Source organism: Macaca thibetana, chromosome 3 (assembly GCF_024542745.1).
Source record: "Macaca thibetana thibetana isolate TM-01 chromosome 3, ASM2454274v1, whole genome shotgun sequence".
Lineage (NCBI taxonomy): Eukaryota > Metazoa > Chordata > Mammalia > Primates > Cercopithecidae > Macaca > Macaca thibetana.
Window position 1 is genome coordinate 23905523 of NC_065580.1, and position 18475 is coordinate 23923997.

At 35.9% G+C, this 18475-nt stretch overlaps 1 protein-coding gene across 7 annotated transcripts in view; it reads right to left on the minus strand.

The window, feature by feature from the left end:
* The window catches only part of AGBL3 (AGBL carboxypeptidase 3), a 136758-nt gene that overhangs the window by 36386 nt on the left and 81897 nt on the right, over positions 1–18475 (minus strand). For 3 of the 7 annotated variants that reach the window (XM_050782390.1, XM_050782391.1, XM_050782392.1), the window contains 2 exons: positions 18034–18108; positions 12747–12818 (listed from right to left, as the gene is read on the minus strand). In XM_050782390.1, the coding sequence (XP_050638347.1) occupies positions 12747–12818; positions 18034–18108 (147 nt within the window). Of the gene's footprint in view, positions 1–12746; positions 12819–14269; positions 14328–18033; positions 18109–18475 lie in introns of all 7 variants that reach the window. The other 4 variants (XM_050782394.1, XM_050782396.1, XM_050782393.1 and 1 more) reach the window with 4 other exon arrangements.

Sequence of the window (18475 nt, forward strand, 5' to 3'; positions counted from 1 at the left end):
TGGCCACCAGGAGTTTCTCACTTTCAAGCTAGTGTGCACTTAGCCTCTGGCAATTTGTTAAAATCACTGTTTAAATGTTCCTACCAGTTTATGATTCTAGCAGCTTCTGCTTCAGACAAGCAGATCTCAGCGGTGACTCCCTGGATTCGTCTGTCTCTTCAGATTTCAGGGTGATGGTTTACTTGTCAGCCTCCGTTCTCTGATGGATCCAATAAGATGCTGATTTTTAGTTTGTTCGGCTTTTTCTTGTAAGGACAGGAATGTTGACTTTCAAGCTTTATTCATGTTGGAGCTAAAACAAGAAGGACCCTTACTGTCTGCTTAAATAGTAAGTCTATGTTTTCTTCTAAGAGTAGTTTTAACTCCTACATTTGTTTCTATGATCCATTTTCAATTATTTTTAGTGTATTGTATAAGGAACAGGGCCAACTTCATTCTTTTGCATGTAGATATCCAGTTGTCCCAGTACAATTTGCTGAAAAGACTATTTTTTCCCCCATCCAATTGTCCTAGCATCTTTGTTGAAAAATCAGTTGAAATATATATAAAGTTTATTTCCATATTTTCAATCCTATTTCATTTATCTATATATTTACCCTTAGGCCAGTACCACACAGTCTCGATTACTATAGCTTGGTAGTCAGTTTTGATATCAGGAGTCCTCAAACATTGTTCTTTTTAAAAATTGCTTTGGTTATTCTGGGTCCTTTGCATTTCCATATAAATTTCAAGCTTGGTTTGTTAGTTTCTGCACAAAAGGTCGCTGACATTTTGATAGGGATTGCACTGAATCTGTCAATTTGAGGATTATTGCCATCTAGCAATATTAAATCTTCTGATCCATGACCATAGAGTTATCTTGCCATTTATTTAGAGCTTCTTTAATATAGTTCAACTGTTTTTTGTAGTTTTCAGTTTATAAGTCTTGTACTTCTTTTGTAAAATTTATTCATAAGTATTTTGTTCTTTTTGATGCTAATGTAAATGGAATTGTTTTCTTAATTTCATTTTCAAAATGTTCATTGCTAGTGTATAGAGGTATAACTGATTTTTATAACAGATTTTTGAAGATGTAATTCACATACCATACAGTTCATTCATTACAACTGATTTTTGCCTATTGATCTTTTATCCTGCAACCTTGTTGAACTCATTTAAATATTAGTGCTAATAGTGTGGTATGTGTATGTGTGTGTGTTCCTTCAGATTTTCTGTATACAAGAACATATATTCTACAGATAGAGATGGCTTTGCTTTTTTCTTTCTAATCTGGATGCCTTTTATTTTTATTTTTTATTTTTTGCCTTATTGCCCTGCCTAAGCCTTCATTATAATGTTGAATAGAAGTGTTGAGAGTGAATATCGCTGTCTTGTTCCAGGTCTCAGGGAGAAAAGCATTTAGTCTTGCACTACCACCTATGACATTAGCTGTAGAATTTTTGAAGATGGCTTTTTTTTTGGTAGAGGAAGATTCTATCTTTCCTAATTTGTTCAGTGTCTCTTTTTTATCATGAAAAAAATGTTGGATTTTGCCAGATACTTTTTCTGCATCTATTGAGATGACCATGTGTCTTTTTCTTTATATTCTATTAACATGGTATATTATATTGTTTAATTTTCATAATTCCATATGTTAAACTAACCTTGCGTTTCTGGGATAAATCCTATTTGGTCATTGTGTATAATCTCTTTTGGTTTGCTAGTATTTTGTCTTACTTTTTCATTCTAATTCTTAGTAGATATAGAAGTTGGTTTTAAAAAAGTTCAATTTATTTGGTCCCTGAAATCTTAACAATTACCTTTTCTGAGGAACCTTTTCTGATTTGCTCCTACACACAGACAACTCCCATGTAACCCCATAACACAGTAAGTAGCATTTGTTTCATATTACTATGTCTATTGACTTGTCACCCACTCTGCTATATTTTATTTACCATTGTACCCAAGTATCTAGCACAACCACTCACTATTACAAGTTGGCACCTCTGGGAAGCAGAGAAACATCAGATTTTTTTAAAAGAACGTGAACAACAATGGAAAGATTATGTAACAAAGGTTGAATATAAGAGAGTGGCTAAACCATAGAATAGTTTCAGGATGATTAAACCTCAAATAAACTAAGATTTGAAGAAAATGTTGACAACAAAATTTTACATAGCTATATTCAGAATAAAAATATGCCAGTGAATGTTCAGATTTATACTTTGGAATTATTTTGTAATACTTATGGATGACAAAGAGCAGAGTTCCTCAGCTCATAAGTTACTTTTCTCTTTTCTATTAAACAGAGTTTTCCTCTAACTGGAAAGGGGAGAATAAATATTGAAAGAGATGAGAGAAATCATAAGGCTCTGAATGAGTTCTCCCATCCCAGACATATTACATTATAAGTAAGGAAAGCATTTACATATAAGATCATAGAACCATTGACAATAGTCTTTTAAGAAGTCAAGGAAGTGATTTTCCTCTCCACCCTAAATGCCCAACTTCTCAGTTAAGACTACATCATGATTTAAGAATTAATTTATTTAAGAAATCATTCTTGCAGATTTCCAGGTGGATTAGATTCCCTTCGCTGAGCCAGCAGACTAACTTGTGCATAACTATGATTCAATCTATCTCACTCTTATTTTAAGGAACTGTTTGAATCTTATTAAACCTTGGTGCTTATTCCTTAAATGATGAGTAGCTAGTTTAGCTGAAGAGAGGGAGAAGTATGTTTCAGGCAGTGAAGTCAGTATGAGCAGAAGCAAGGAGGTGAGAAGACTGATATACGGTGAGGCAACAAGATCATCTTTGTAAAGGTCAGGGTCACAGGATCACTGGAAGTCTTTCATGTCATGTTAGAGAACTTGGTTTCTATGCTGCAGCTAGAAGTTGTCAAAAAATTTTTTTTTATTTCTCAGAGCAGTGTCAGCAAGATGGCTGACTAGAAGACCCTAGTTCGCACCCCTCAAAAGGAACAATAAATAAACAATGAATAAACAATTACACGTGACCTGTGAACAACACAGGTTTGAACTGTGTGGATCCACTTATACATAGATATTTTTCAAGCAAACATGGATCAAAAATACAGTATTCAAAGGATGTGAAACCCGTGTACATCAAGGGTCAATTTTTTGAAAATGTGGGTTCTACAGGGCTGACTGTGGGACTTGAGTATGTGTGGATTTTGGTATACATGGGGGTCCTGGAACAAATCCCCCACATATACTGAGGGGCAACTATACGTTTAATGAAAACAACTAAGGGAGTGCACCAGAGTGCATGACAGGAGTGACAGAAACCCTGGTGAGTGCAGAAACTAGGGAAAGCTATATAGAAAATGGAAGGAAATGCCAGGCCTCTACCACCCCATCCTCCAAACACGGTCAGCTGGGAACCAGGAGGAACTTCTTCCTACAGCAAGGAAGAGAAAGCAAGAGGATCCCAGCAACCTCCATCAACACATTGGACACCCATTGACTTCACCACTGGAGTCCCCTGCATTCCTTACAGGCACAGTTCTTCCTCACAGCTGAAGGAGCTTCCTGGACTCCACTAGCTGTCCTCCCCACGGAGAAGGAACTGTCATTCTGGAACTGGAACTACAGCAGAAGTATGTCTTGCACCAGGGGTAAGTAGCTATAGCTCCCCTTCATCCCTGAGACTAGGCTCTATAGAAACACCCCAGGGCTGGTGGTCCAACATCCTCAAACTGAGCTCCCTGAAACTCAACTGAAGCTGTTACGCTCTCCCTCCCCTTTCATCCTTAGGGTGAAGCTTAGGTGGTACCCTGCCTCCTGGGAAAACAATACCTTGGTTGCTCAGTGTAGTCATGCCTCCCCAGTGCCTAAGTTAAAGCAGTACACTGTATCCCAGGAAATGGTGCCTTGGTCACTCAGAGTGGTCATGTACCCCAGTACCTAAGCTGCAGTAGTGCCCTGTATCCCAGGGAAATGTTGCCTGGGCCACCCAGAATAGTCACAGCCCCCAGCCCTGAGCTGTAGCAGTACATTTCTGCCTGGAGGATTGGTGTCTTGGCTAAGCTGAGCAGTTGTGCATCCCAGGACTGAGCTGATGTAGTACCCTGTGTCCCAAGGAAATAGCAGTGGCTGAGCTGAGACACCCCACCCTACAGGCCAAACAACTAGACTATTCTGTTTCCCTAGAGTTGAACTAGCCCCTTAGAGTCTGAGCTGCTGAGATACCTCCTCCCTGGAAAATGGAGTCATTGCTCTGCTGGGCCCTCTAGGGCCCAGATGACAGCTGTACTTCACCACTCTGGGGTACTTGCACCTGGTCTCACAGAGTCTGTGATATACCAACCCTCACTATTCCAGGGTCTAAAGTCACTACTACACAGTGCTTCATCCACTGGAATCTGGGTTATCACTGAGTCCTATTGCCTCAGGTTCCTGAATTGCAACCATATCCTGCCTGCTAGGCTCAAACTTCCAGAGTGCTCCTTCCTCCCCAGAGTCAGGCCAGTGCTGAGTCCAGCTTAGGAGTAGAATCACAGCTACAACCTGGCCCCATGGGATGCTTCAGATTCATAGACCCTGGCTCTGTGGGGGAACCTACATCCAACACTGCCATAGAGAGTGAACATGCACCAGAAGATCCAGGTGCCACAATAGTTTCATGAGTCCTTGAGTCTAAGACCCTGGTCCCACAACCACTCCAAGCACCTGCACCTGGAACCCCATACCACTGCAGCTGCTTGTAGGTTGTGTCAGGTCTGACAACAAGAGGGATCTCTTCAGCTAAGTCTCCTCAGTATGGGGAAAACAAAAATAGGAAGACCTCAAAAGCCCTTAAGAGTGAAGAGATTAACAACCTTTGCTGCTGCTGCCACAAACCTCTACAGCCTATACCACTGAGGCAACCACAGTTATTGCTTATGTTGAACACAGATGAAAACTTCATGGAGACTATACCACTGCATCTATCCAGAAACAAGTCAGCACATCCTTCCCAAATAGCACACAGATACCCAACTGCAGGTGAAAGTCTCTCTACAAAAGCCACTCTGGAAAATTTGGAAGGGGCAATCATTCCACCAGATGCACAGGCATCAATACAGGGACACAAACAACCCTAAAAAGCAAGGAAATATGACACCACCAAAGAACCATAATAACTTTCATAACCAAACTCCCATGAAAAGGAAATCAACAAATTGCTGGAAAAAGAATTCAATGAGAAACTGAGGAAACTCAATGAGATACAAGAAAATACAGACAGATAATTCAGTGAAATTAGGAAAACAATTCATAATATGAATAAGAAATTCAACATAAATAGATATAATAAAAAAGAATTATCACAGCTGAAACATTCAATGAATGAAATAAAAATTACAATAAAGAGCTTTCATGGCAGACTTAATCAAGCAGAGGAAAGAATCTCAACTTAAAAACAGGTAGTCTGAAACACCCAGTAAAAGGTTAAAAAAAAAAGAAGAATGAAAAACAGTGAAGAAAGCCTGCAAGACATATGGGACACCATTAAGCAAACAAATATTCATATCATGGGAGTTCCAGAAGAAGGGAAAGGTGTAGAAAACCAATGTCTTGAAATAATAGCTGAAAACTTCCCAAGTCTGGGGAGACATATGAGATCCAGATCCAGGAAACTCAAAGTTTCCCAAATAGTCTCAACTGAAAAAAGGTCCTCATCAAGGCACATTACAGTCATATTGTCAAAAGTCAAGGACAAAGAATTCTAAAAACAGCAAGAGAAAAGCATCAAGTCACACACAAGGGAATCATCATTAGACTAACAACAGATTTCTTTGCAGAAACTTTACAGGCTAGAAGAGAATGGGATTATAATTCAATGTGCAGAATGAAAAAAAAATTGCCAGTCAAGAATATGAGACCCAGCAAAGCTATCCTTCAGACATGAGAGAGAAACAAAGTCTGTTGTAGACAAGCAAAAACTGAAGTAATTTATCACCACTAGACTGGTCTTACAAGAAATAATCTAGGGAATACTACATTTCGAAGGAAAAAGATAATCACTATCATTAAAACATATAAAAGTATAAAACTCACTGGTAAAACAGATATACAAAAGAGAGAAAAGAATTAAACCTTATCAGTATAGAAAACCATTAAATGACAATGATAAACAATAAGAAGGAAAAGATCAAAGGATATACAAAACAACCAGAAAACAATAAAATGATAGGAGTATGTCCTCACCTATTAATAAAAACTTTAAAGGTGAGTGAATTAAATTCCCCACTTAAAAGATATAGACTGTCTGAATGGATTTTAAAAACCAACTATATGCTGCCTACAAGAAACTTACTACACCATAAAGACATATTTAGACTGAACTGAAGGGATGGAAAAAATATTCCACACAAACAGAAACCAAAAGTGAGCAGAAGTATCTATACTTATATCAGATAAAACAGACTTTAAGTCAGAAACTATAAACAAGAGACAAAGAAGGTTCTAAGGATTAAGGATCAACTCAGTAAGAAGATATAATGATTGTGACTATATATGCACCCCACACTGGAGCACCCAGAAACATAAAGCAAATATTATTAGATCTAAAGGGAGAGATAGAATTTGATATAATAATATCAAAGAGGACTTTAACACATCACTGCCATCACTGGACAGATCATCTAGTCAGAAAATAAAAAAGAAACATTGAACTTAAACTGCGCTTTAGAACAAATGAACCTAGTAAACATTTACAGAACATTTCATCCAACAGGTGCAGAATACACATTCCTTCCATCAGCACATGGAACATCCTCTAAGACTCATGTTAGGGAACAAAATAATTTTCAATAAATTTAAAAGAACTGAAATGATATCAAGTATCTTCTGACCACAATGGAATAAAACTAGAAGTCAATAACAAGAAGAACTTCCAAAATTGTATAGTTACATGGAAATTAGACAACATACTTCTGAATTACTGCTGAAGAAAGTAAAAAAGAAATTACAAAATGTATTGAAACCAATGTAAATAGAAACACAACATACCAAACCTATGGGATATAGCAAAAGCACACTAAGAGGAAAGTTTATAGCAATAAATGCCTATAGCCAAAAAGTAGAAAGATTTCAAATAAGGAACCTAATTATGCACCACAAGGAACTAGAAAAGCAAGAAGAAACCAAACCAAAAATTAGTAGAAGGAAAGAAATAATAAAGATCAGAGCAGAATAAATGAAATTGAGACTAAAAATTATAAAAGTTCAATGAAATGAAAAGTTGGGTTTTTTTTTGAAAGATAAAATCAACAAACCATTAGCTCATAACCAAGAGAAAAAAAGAAAAGACCCAAATAAAATCAGAATGAGGAAGATACTACAACTGATACCATGGAAATACAAGGATCATTGGAGACTATTACAGACAACTGTACTCCAACAAATTAGAAAACTTAGCAGAAATGAATAAATTCCTAGACATGTACAATCTACTAAGATTAAGCAAAGAAGAAACAGAAAACCCAAACAGACCAATTATGAGTAATGATTGAATCTGTAATAAAAAGTCTTCCATTGAAGAAAACCCCAGGACTTGATGACATCACTGTAGAATTCTACCAAACATTTAAAGAAGAACAAATATCAGTTCTTCTCAAACTCTTTTAGAAAATTGAAGATGAGGAAATTCTTCCAAACTTATTCTGTGTAACTAATATTACCCTGGTATCAACCAGACAAGGACACAACAAGAAAAAGAAACCTATTGGCCCATGTTCTTGATAAAAAAAGATGTAAAAATCCTCAAAAAAATACTAACAAACCAAATCTCCTAAATCCAGAAGCACACTGAAAAAATTATTCACCAGGATCAAGTGGAATTCATCCCAGGGATACAAGGATGAATCGATATACACACATTGATAAACGTGATACATCACATCAACAAAATGGAGGACAGAAACCCTATGATCATCTCAATATATGCAGAAAAAGCATTTGATGAACTTCAACATCTCTTTGTGACAGAAACTCTCACCAAATAAGGTATGGAAGGAATGTACCTCAACACAATAAAGGCCATACAAGACAAACCCACACCCAATATCATACTGAGTGAGGAAAAGTTGAAAGCTTTTCCCCTAAGATATGGAACAAGATAATGATGCTTACTTTTGTTCAACATAGTAATGAAAGTCCTGGCCGAAGCAAATAGGCAAGAGAAAGAAATAAAGGGCATCCAAATTGGAAAGAAGGAAGTCAAATTGTCCCTGTTTGCAGATGACATGAGCTTATATACAGAAAACCCTAAAAGCTCTATTGAATACTCCTTTGAACTGATAAATTTAGTAAAGTTGAAGGATACAAAACCAACATATAAAGATCAGTGGTATTTCTATACCCCACCAACAAACCATCAAAAGAAGAAATCAAGAAAGCAATCCCATTTACAATAGCTACAAAAAATAATACCTAGGAATAAATTTAGCCAAAGAGGTGAAATATCTCTACAAGGAAAACTATAAAACACTGATGAAAAAAATTGAGGAAGATACAAATAGACATCCCATGTTCATGGACTGGAAGACTTAACAGTGTGAAAATATCCATACTATCCAAAGTTATCTGTTGATTCAATGCACTCCCTATCAAAATACCAATAACATTCTTCACAGAAATGGAAAAAACAATCCTAAAATTTGTACAGAACCACAGAAGACCCCAAATAGCAAAAGGAATAAATCTGGAGGGATCACACTACCAGACTTCAAAATGAAGGCAATAGTAATCAAACCAGCATGGTTAAAAACATAAAAACAGATATGCAGACCAATGAGACAGAACAGAGAACCCCAGAATAAATCTACTTATTTACAGAAAACTGATATTTGACAAAGGTGCCAAGAACATTCATAGGGGAATGATAATCTCTTCAATAAACTGTGCCAGGAGAACTAGATATCAAAATACAGAAAAATGAAACTGGACTCCTATCTCTCACTGTAAAAAAGGTCAGTTCAAAATGGACTAAGAACTTAAATGTAAGACCCCAAACTATGAAACTACCAGAAGAAAACATGAGGGAAATGCTTCAGGACATTGGTCTGATGAAAGATTTTATGGATAAGACCTCAAAAGCCCAAGCAACTAAAGCAAATATAGGCAAATGGAATTCTATCAAACTGAAAATCTTTTGCACAGCAAAGGAAGCAATCAACAGAGTGATGAGATAACCTGCAGAATGAGAGAAAACATTTGCAAATTATCTGACAAGGGATTAATATCCAGAATATATAAGGAACTTACCTCAATAGCAAAAATAAACAAATAAAAATAACCTACTTTAAAAATGGGCAAATGAGCTGAATAGACATCTCTGAAAAGAAGACATACAAACGGCCAACAGGTATATGGAACAATGCTCAACAGCACTAATCATCAGAGAAATGCAAATTAAAACCACAAGGTGATATGATCTCATATCTGTTAGAATAGCTATTATCAAAAAGATAAAAGATAATAAGTATTGGAGAAGATGTGGAGAAAAGCGAATCCCTGCACAATTTTGGTGGGAATGCAAATTTATGCAGTCATTTGGAGAATAATATGGAGGTTACCCAGAAAACTAAAAACAGAACTACCATATGATACAGCAATCCCACTACTGGGTATATATCCAAAAAGAATGAAATCAGTATGTCAAAGAGATATCTGCACTCTCATGGTCATTGCAGCACTATTCACAACAGCCAAGATATGAAATCAACTTAAGTGTCCATCAACAGATGAAATGATAAAGAAAATATGGTATATATACACAATGGAATGGTATTTAACCATAAACAAGAACAAAATTCTGTCATTTGTGGCAACATTGATGAGCTTGGAGGACATTATGTTAAGTGAAATAAGCCAGCCACAGGAATATAAATACTGCATGTTCTCATTCATATGTGGAAGCTTAAAAAGTTGATTTCATAGAAGTAGAGTATAGAATAGTGGTTAATAGAAGCACAGAGGGATGGGGGTGGAAAGATAGTCAAAGGTTGCTTAACAGATACTAATTACAGCTACATAGGAGGAATAGGGACTAGTGTTCCATAGAACTATAGAGTGACTATAATTAACAATTTATTATGTATTTTCAAATAGCTAGGATAGCAGATTTTGAATGTACCAAACACAAAGAAATGATAACTGTTTGAGGTGATGCTAATTACCTCAATTTGATCATTATACATTGCATATATGAATCAAAATATCACACTGTACCCCATATGTACAATTATTACATCAACTAAAAATAATAATAAAAGGAAAAAATTTTGAGTTATAGACCATTATTGAAAGAAACATTGCATAAGAAAACTATTCAGGATGAAATAGACTTGGTACAATTATTATGTCAACTAAAAATAATAATAAAAGGAAAAAATTTTGAGTAATAGACCATTATTGAAAGAAAATTACATAAGAAAGCTATTCAAGATGAAAAAGGTTTGGATGGGCTAGGCCCCAACTGCTTGGCCTCCAACCAATTTTCACTGTGGCCCCCATAGTGGTAACTTGCAAAGTGTGGTCTGCAGGCCATCAATGCCAGAATTATTTGAAATCCCATATAAACAATACAAATTAAGGGGTGACATCAAAGACCTACTCACTCAGAAGCTGAGATTTACATAAACTCTTTTGGTAATTCTTTTGTTCATGAAAATTTTAAAACCAGATATTCTATAAGACGATTTGCCAATAATCTTTAAAAATGACGGTGTTGCGAATGACAAAGAAAGGCTGAGCCAATGTTCCAAATAAAGAAAATAAAGAAATATGATAATTCAATGCAATTCACGATCCTGAATTACACCTTGAATTAGATAGTAAGTTTGCTCTAAAGAACACTATTGGGACATTTGGCAAAACTGTATTACATATGATACAAAATCGTGTTGTATCAAGTTGAATTTCCTGATTTTAATGTAAGAGAATGTTCTTTTTCTTAGAGAATATAGGTGGAGGTTTTTAGGGGTACAAGAGCATGCTACAACTTGTGGATAATGGGAAAAAAGATAGACTGATTAATAGACAGAGAAAGGTTTTTTTACTATTCTTGAAATTATTTTAAAATTAAGTGTAAAAAGAAATTAAAATGAGAAAGAGAAAGCCTAAAGAAAAGCCAGTGCCAGTCTTAGGGCAGTGTCAGTCCAGCCCCTGTTAGATGACTGGGAATCACTAAAAGGCTTTAGGTGGTGATGTTGCATAGTCGGATTTGTGTTTCTGGTAAATCACTTTGATGGTAGTATGAAGGGTGTAATTAGAATGACAATATTGATGGCAGGGAGACAGACTAGAAAACTGTAGTACTTCTGGTAAGTGGATGATGATAAGAATCTGAAAAGAATGATGGTAGTTAATGATGGTAGTCAAGATAGAGAAAAAGAGATTCTGAGGTAAAATCATCTGGATTCAGTGGTTGACTGGATATGGGCGACAGAAGTGAAAGTGAGAAAAAAGGATACCGATCAGATTTGTAGCTGGAGTGGTTATAGAGATAGTACTGCCATCAATGTTATTGCGAATATGTGAGGAAGAGTATTTAGTGTGGAATTAGATGAATTTGAATTTGGATATGTGGGACAGCTGTGTGGAGATGTATAGCAGATAGTTACATACAGGGTCTGAAGCTTTGACAAGAGGTCAAATACATGTATCTATGTATATGCATATGCATGTATGTATATATACGCACATATGTATTCACACATGCATATATATATAGAGTATAACAATATGACATAATAAAGATCAATAGTTCGTGAAAGGCTGAATCTAAGAAGGTTAAATTTAAATTTAACAGGAATAAATTTAAGGTCAAGCATAATGAACCAAATAGCAAGTGAAGAAGTAGAGAATGGAGGAAATACAACTTAGCAGTAGCACTATGAAAATAAAACATTAAAGGTTTGAATATATGAAATCCAATATGTCAATATTTTAGGATAATTTTCAAAAGAAGAAATATAATCTTAAACCGCATTAATGGAAACCTAGTATCTATAAAGGAGCAAATAAAAATGAAGATATATTTTGCACTCATTAGACAACATCTGCAATACTGTGCTCAGTTTCATTTAAGCTTGAATAGCAACAAAAAAAAGTAAAATAAAATGGTAAAGGGACTTGAATCACGGTGTTTTATGGATGGTTGAAAGAAACACGGAACGTTTCAGGGAAATAAATGACAACTTTTTAAACAATAGAGAAGGTATTACAATTGCATTATTTCAAGGAGAATTGGGGAAACTGCATCAGTCAAAATTATCTACCTTTAAGGTTTCTTCACTATTTCGTGTTATTAGAGAGGACAGATTAAAAGAAGTGGATGAAATTTACAAGGACATGTATTGTAAACTTTTTATTGTTAGAGTTTATTGAAAATAAACTTTTTCAATGCTATAGCTCTTTAGCAATGGAATGAATTATACTGCAGTTTAGTAAAGTACTTGTCACCAAGTGTAGTCAGCCAGAGGCTGGATGAGCCTGGGGCCTGTCATGAGCAGGTGAGACTAGAGCACTCTCAAGGCCTCTCTCTGCTCTAAGACTTGGTGAGATGCGAATGAAAAGATTAGACAATGAGATGAATATTCTTTTGTTTTGGTTTTGACTGGATGAAATTAAAAGAAAGCAAATTGACATGCAGTAAATTTCTACTGTTACCCCTGTGTATTTCTAGAGCTAGAGAGAAAAATAACATTCAGATCATAGGGGACCACTCATTACTGTCTGTGTGCCTATTTTACTCACCCAAACCTTGATTAGGTAACTGTCTTCTGAAATAATCAACCATATAATCACCTGGTTCATTTGGCCTTGTATCTAGAGAAGATGATAAAGATCATAGTAGCATGAAAATAATTAATTCGCCCATTTACATTTCATATTTTTCATCTTTTTTCAAACTGACAAATGCTAGTAAATAACTTGTAGACAGCAGTTTAGTTCAGTGAAATTAAAATAAGCAGTCTTCAAATGTTACAAATTTTTGTTGCATTTAAAAATGTTCATACCTTTTGGGTCAGCGATTCCTTTTCTAGGAATTTGTTATAAAGAAATAATTAAGAAAACACACAAATAGAGAGTTATAAAGTTTTCATTGTTGTTTACAATAGGAAAAAAATTGGAAACAAAATGTAAGTTTAACACTGGGGATGGCTTAATTAATAGAATGGAATACTTTGCCACCATTTATTTACATATGAAGAGGTTTATAATATACTGGAATTTAAAATTAAAAAGTAAGTTGCAAAATAATGCGATGATTATGTGATTCATTAACATGTGTGGATGAATATGGGAAAGCGTTTAAAATAAATATTCTAAAATGTAATTTTTGCTTTCTTTTGCTTATCTTTATTTTTAATTTTTGACATTAAAATGTTAACAAAAGAATACATAAAAGCTACTTATAAAAAGCAGCTGAATATGCCTAGCTGACCATTATCAGAAAAAATAAAGTTTAAGTGAATTAACTATTTTAATTATAATAGTATTCTCCCCTTTCCTTGGCATGGTTCTTAGGTTCTTATCTCCATTTATATTTTTTATTATTTTGCTACATCATAAACTAAATGGATATATGAGTGTGTCTGTGTGTGTGTGTGTAATTAAGTTACCTCAAATCCTTTTGGGAAATAGGTAGATAAAAATGAACAATAAATATATATATACACACATAAAATTAAGTATTTTAGATAAAATTAAAATATTGCCTAAATTATATGATTCCCCCTGCAAAGGACCTCAACTAAAGATAAGATGACAGAAATTAAGAAAGAAAAAAAAAAACCAGAGATGCTAGAGAGTCAGTTAAAGATTCACATCAGACTTAGCAGGTGGCAGTAGAAGCCAATGAACAGTCTATGAATTAATTTGTCTCCTGGGCTCATCTTCTATTAAATTATGAAATGAGAGGAAAAAGATGGTTTTTAAAACATAAAATCCCTTTCCCTTTGGGGGCAAACTTTCAAAACCTTGGGGATAGCCCTCAAATACGTGGACCTCTCTATTATTCAATGTAATTAACCACTCCTTTCTCTGTGCTCCCTGGGGACCCTGAACAGACTACTGGCATTGCGTCTATGACACTGCACTTGGCTTGTTGTTTCTTTCCTGATTAAAGGATGTGGTCCTGCAGGGACGAAATGGTATCATATACATTTAATATCCCTAGCACCAAGCACAGTGGCAGCCTCAAAGTTGTGGCACCAACAATTCCTAGATGAGTAAATGAATTAACTGTTTATGAGAAGGTAGAAGCAGAATATTACCTTTCACATCAGAATTTGATTGTTTGTGCCTTTGCAGTAAATGTCCTCTATCATAAACCTAATGGAATGTAGAATCAAGGAAAACAATGCTATTTTATCAACATGAAATGGGGTATATTTCCTATACGATTTATAGTATTGTGCATTTTTAACAAATATTCCTCATTTCATCCTTACAGGTTTAGAATGACCAAAATTAACTTATAAATCAGAATCTTCTAATATTTTTCACTACACTATTCTCCTGCATCAATGAGTAGAAGAAAATATTGATACTATATTTTGGCAGTAAAGGAGGCTTAAAATTTTTCCACATCACATAGAATTTATTTGTAATAAGAAAGAGACCAAAAAAACGGTATTCTTATAATCTCACTTAAGTTAGAAGAACAAACATATGGGAAGATAAAAGTGTGAAATGGGTGAAAAGATATAAAATTATGTAAAATATATAAACAGATTGCAAAACTGTGCTTATATATAAAAAGATGAGGCCGGGCACGGTGCACACCTGTAATCCCAGTACTTAGGGAGGCTGAGGCGGGCGGATCACTTGAGGTCAGGAGTTCAAGACAAGCCTGGCCAACATGGTGAAACCCCGTTTCTACTAAAAAAAAAAAATTAGTGGGGCGTGGTGGCAGGCACCTGTAATCCCAGCTACTTGGAAGGCTGAGACAGGAGAATTGCTTGAACCTGGGAGGCAGAGGTTGCAGTGAGCTGAGATCACGCTGCTGCACTCCAGCCTGGGCGACAGAGCTAGACTCCATCTCAAAAAACAAAACAAAAACAAAAACAACCCATAATAAAAGTAGACTATGAAATGGAGTTAAAAGCTCAAACCCACCTCTTCATGTATATAATTGTTTGGCAGCAAAAAAAATGGGCAAAATCAGTATGAAAATGGGAGAAAAATGTAAATATCAAAATTTGATTATTGAAGAAAGAAACATTCTAGAAAAAATTACACAAATTTAAAAGTAGTGATATTATGTAATCACCAGGCATTGGCAAGACAAGGAGTGAAATCAGGTTGAAGAAAATTAGTAAGACTTGATTTGATAAACTCTTGTAATTTTTGGCTCCCATCTCTTGAGTGAAATGATTCTGTAAGCCATAATAAACGATTACACTTATCCTACAGAAAAATATCACCAGGTCAGTGATCTTATGTACATGAGCTACAATTTCTAATCACAGTAATTTATAATTGTTTTTGTTGAAAGTCTTCAGAATCAACAAGTGAGTGTCATGGTGGGAAACAAAGTTAACTGAAATATTTTAAAAATAATTTACCAATATTATTTTAGGGATGTATTGATATAAGCAAACAAAGTAAGAAATAGTCAGTTCAAGAGCATGAATTTAAGTTGTCCTCAGCCATTTACCTGAGTGAAAATGAGATTGTTCACTCTTTCTATGAAAGACGGGTAGGAATTTCAAGGTAAGTGGCCACAATCTCCTGTTAGCTTATGGGCAGACTTAGAATGTATGCAACTTGCTCAAAGCATTTGACCAAATGAAGATTATTTTTCCATTTGGAAGTATCTAACATTAAATATAATGATTTCATACAATTTTAAAAGCTCCAATCAAGAAAGATGCAAATACATGAGCATTTAATATAAAGGGATTTATAATATTTTACATTAAATGTAGCTTGGATAGGTGAAGAAAACCACTCTATGGATATATTTGTGAGAACTAAATAAATATGTGTCTTGCAATACATACATTAAAAAAATCCCCTAACAAAACCTATTTTGGTTATTGGGTCCTGCAAATGACTTAACACGGGTATCAATGAGAGGATTTGTTTACCAAAAAAAATTTTAATTCCTATTCATATTACATTCCTGAAATAATGTAATTCTAGAAGGGAGAGCAGAGGGAAAGGAGCATCACTCCTTTATAGCCATCTCTGCTCCCTGCAGTACTGAGCCTCTGATGTTGGTCCTCAGGGGTACAGACTTAGGTATATCCACATTCACTTGGGATGACAGTGCTAAGGCAGGGCTCTCTTTGTCTCTTTCCCTGACCACATTCAGCTCTGCTCTTCAGACTAATCCAATCAAATTTGGACTTCTTCAAAAGGATAGTTGCAGAGGTCAGTGTTTAAGATTTTTTCTGACTCCAGTAAGGCTCCTCCTAGCTGTCTCTTTCTCCAGTTCTCTCTGGCAAACTAGTCAGTATTCAATTTAGCTTGTAGCTCCAATGAATCTACCAGTGTTGTTACAGTAGGTAGCTAATAAGGCATGAGCAGGGCAGGAGAGGGCTCCACCAAAACCCCACTAGGAATGTCAGGCATCAGGTGATGGTCAGGCGGTTGTTAACTGTCTCTCTAAGATAGTAATTGGTTGCAGCCAGCAGCAGGGAAAGGTAGTCTTCCTACAGATAGGAAACACCTGAGACTGGTGATCAGCTGCTTCCTGATGAGATCTCAGGAGTGCGCTCAAGCATGCGTAGTAAGAAACAAAATGGCAGAATTTAACTGGTATATTAACTTTTTAAGATTTGACTCCGGGGCATGAGGCAGAAAAAGAGGCTGAAGCAAGTTTTAGGGCAGGAGTGGAAGGCAAGAATTGACGCTGCTGCAGACCCGTACAGATTTGCTGCTGGTAAGATAACTTCCACCAGTAATATATTTGTCCTCCAGAATTTTTTTTTAAGCCATAATTGCACTGGTTTTGAGACTGTCCTTAAGCTTAACTTCTCTTTTTCTGGAAGAGATTAGGAGCTATCTGTTTTATGACCTAGTTTTTCATCAGGGCAAAATTTATAAGCTTATGAGCTGGGGGTGGCGGAAATAGCACTCTTCCCTCCAAGTGGATACCCTGCTTTAGGAGCTGAACTGTAGGTGCAGGGCAGGCAGTAGCCTTAGGTCTCCTCCATTTGCCTCTCCCAGTGTGGAACCATCATTTTACAAACCAAGATAAGGGCAATCAGCCCAAGAATGCTCAGTGGTGGAGCACCTGAAGTAGAGCCTCTGTCTCATCAATGGGGACTGGGAGAGGAAGGCAGCCCCCATCTCTTGTTGGTACTCACCTGACTTAGCAACAGGCAGCTGGGGGAAGAATAAGAAATACTGATATTCTGCCCCTCCTGGGATAGCCCTTTGGTAGCTCTGGGGAGAGGGAGCCCTAACTTCTTGTCTACACTAGTGTGGAGTTTCTGTCTTACTGAGCTGGGGAGTCCGGTGAGGGGAGGGGAAGAGGCAGTCTTGATTGAAATACCACAGGCTCTCACAGTTTTAAATGAATTTTAGTAGACTTTCTTGAATAGATTTTTGTTTCACTTGCTGTATAACCTTCAGACCATTTCAGAGACTTTAAATATCTGTTGTTGTTTGTTGTTGTTGTGGATAATTTCACTAGTTTTGCTGGTGAATGGGTTTGCAGAGCTCTTCCTGCTGTCATGGTAGAAGCTGATCTTTCAGTTCCACTATTTTTATTTTTATACCCTTATATTCCCATTTAATTTTTCTTAATTTCTTTATTCTTGCTACCCTGGATGCATCTTTGTAAGCTTCCTCAAATACTTTTTAGAGTAAGGTAAAAGTACAAATGAAATTTAAATATGGCATCTTAATAAGGCCCACCTCTCATCTGTCAAGGATCTTTTGTGTTTTTATAAACAGTAAATAATATGAACAAAATTTTACTTCTCCTGGGGGAAAATTCGGGTATAAGAAGTGTAAGAGAAAATAACTTGCCATTCTCTTTCATTCATTTAAAAAACTTTTAATAACTAGATCAGTGAAGATTTACCTCTTGTCCTTCTCTGGCATTTTGGTGGCTTGCTGTAGTAGAATTCCTTTCCTTCTTTGTTTTCAAATGTTTTTTCTAGTAAAAGAATCATACTTAAAATCAATATTTAATCAACATATCAAAGAGTACATATGCAGACATGAGACTGTTATGAGATTCCCACTTATAAGAAGATGAGAAGTAATTTATTCCTCCCACTAAGTACAACCAAAAATTCTGGGTATTACATAAGAAACTCTAAAAGATGGAAAGGAGAAGGAGACTAGCTAGGGAGTTCAAGGCCAGAAGAGTGGCATGATGATGAGTTCACTGTGTTTCCTTTTTGCTTCATACGTTCTCACTTTAAAGCTGGAGAGGCTGGCAATCCAGAAATTCCAATGAATGCAATTTTTAAAAATCCCTACATAAGCCTGTTCCTTCTAGCCCAAGGACCAGGAGAGGG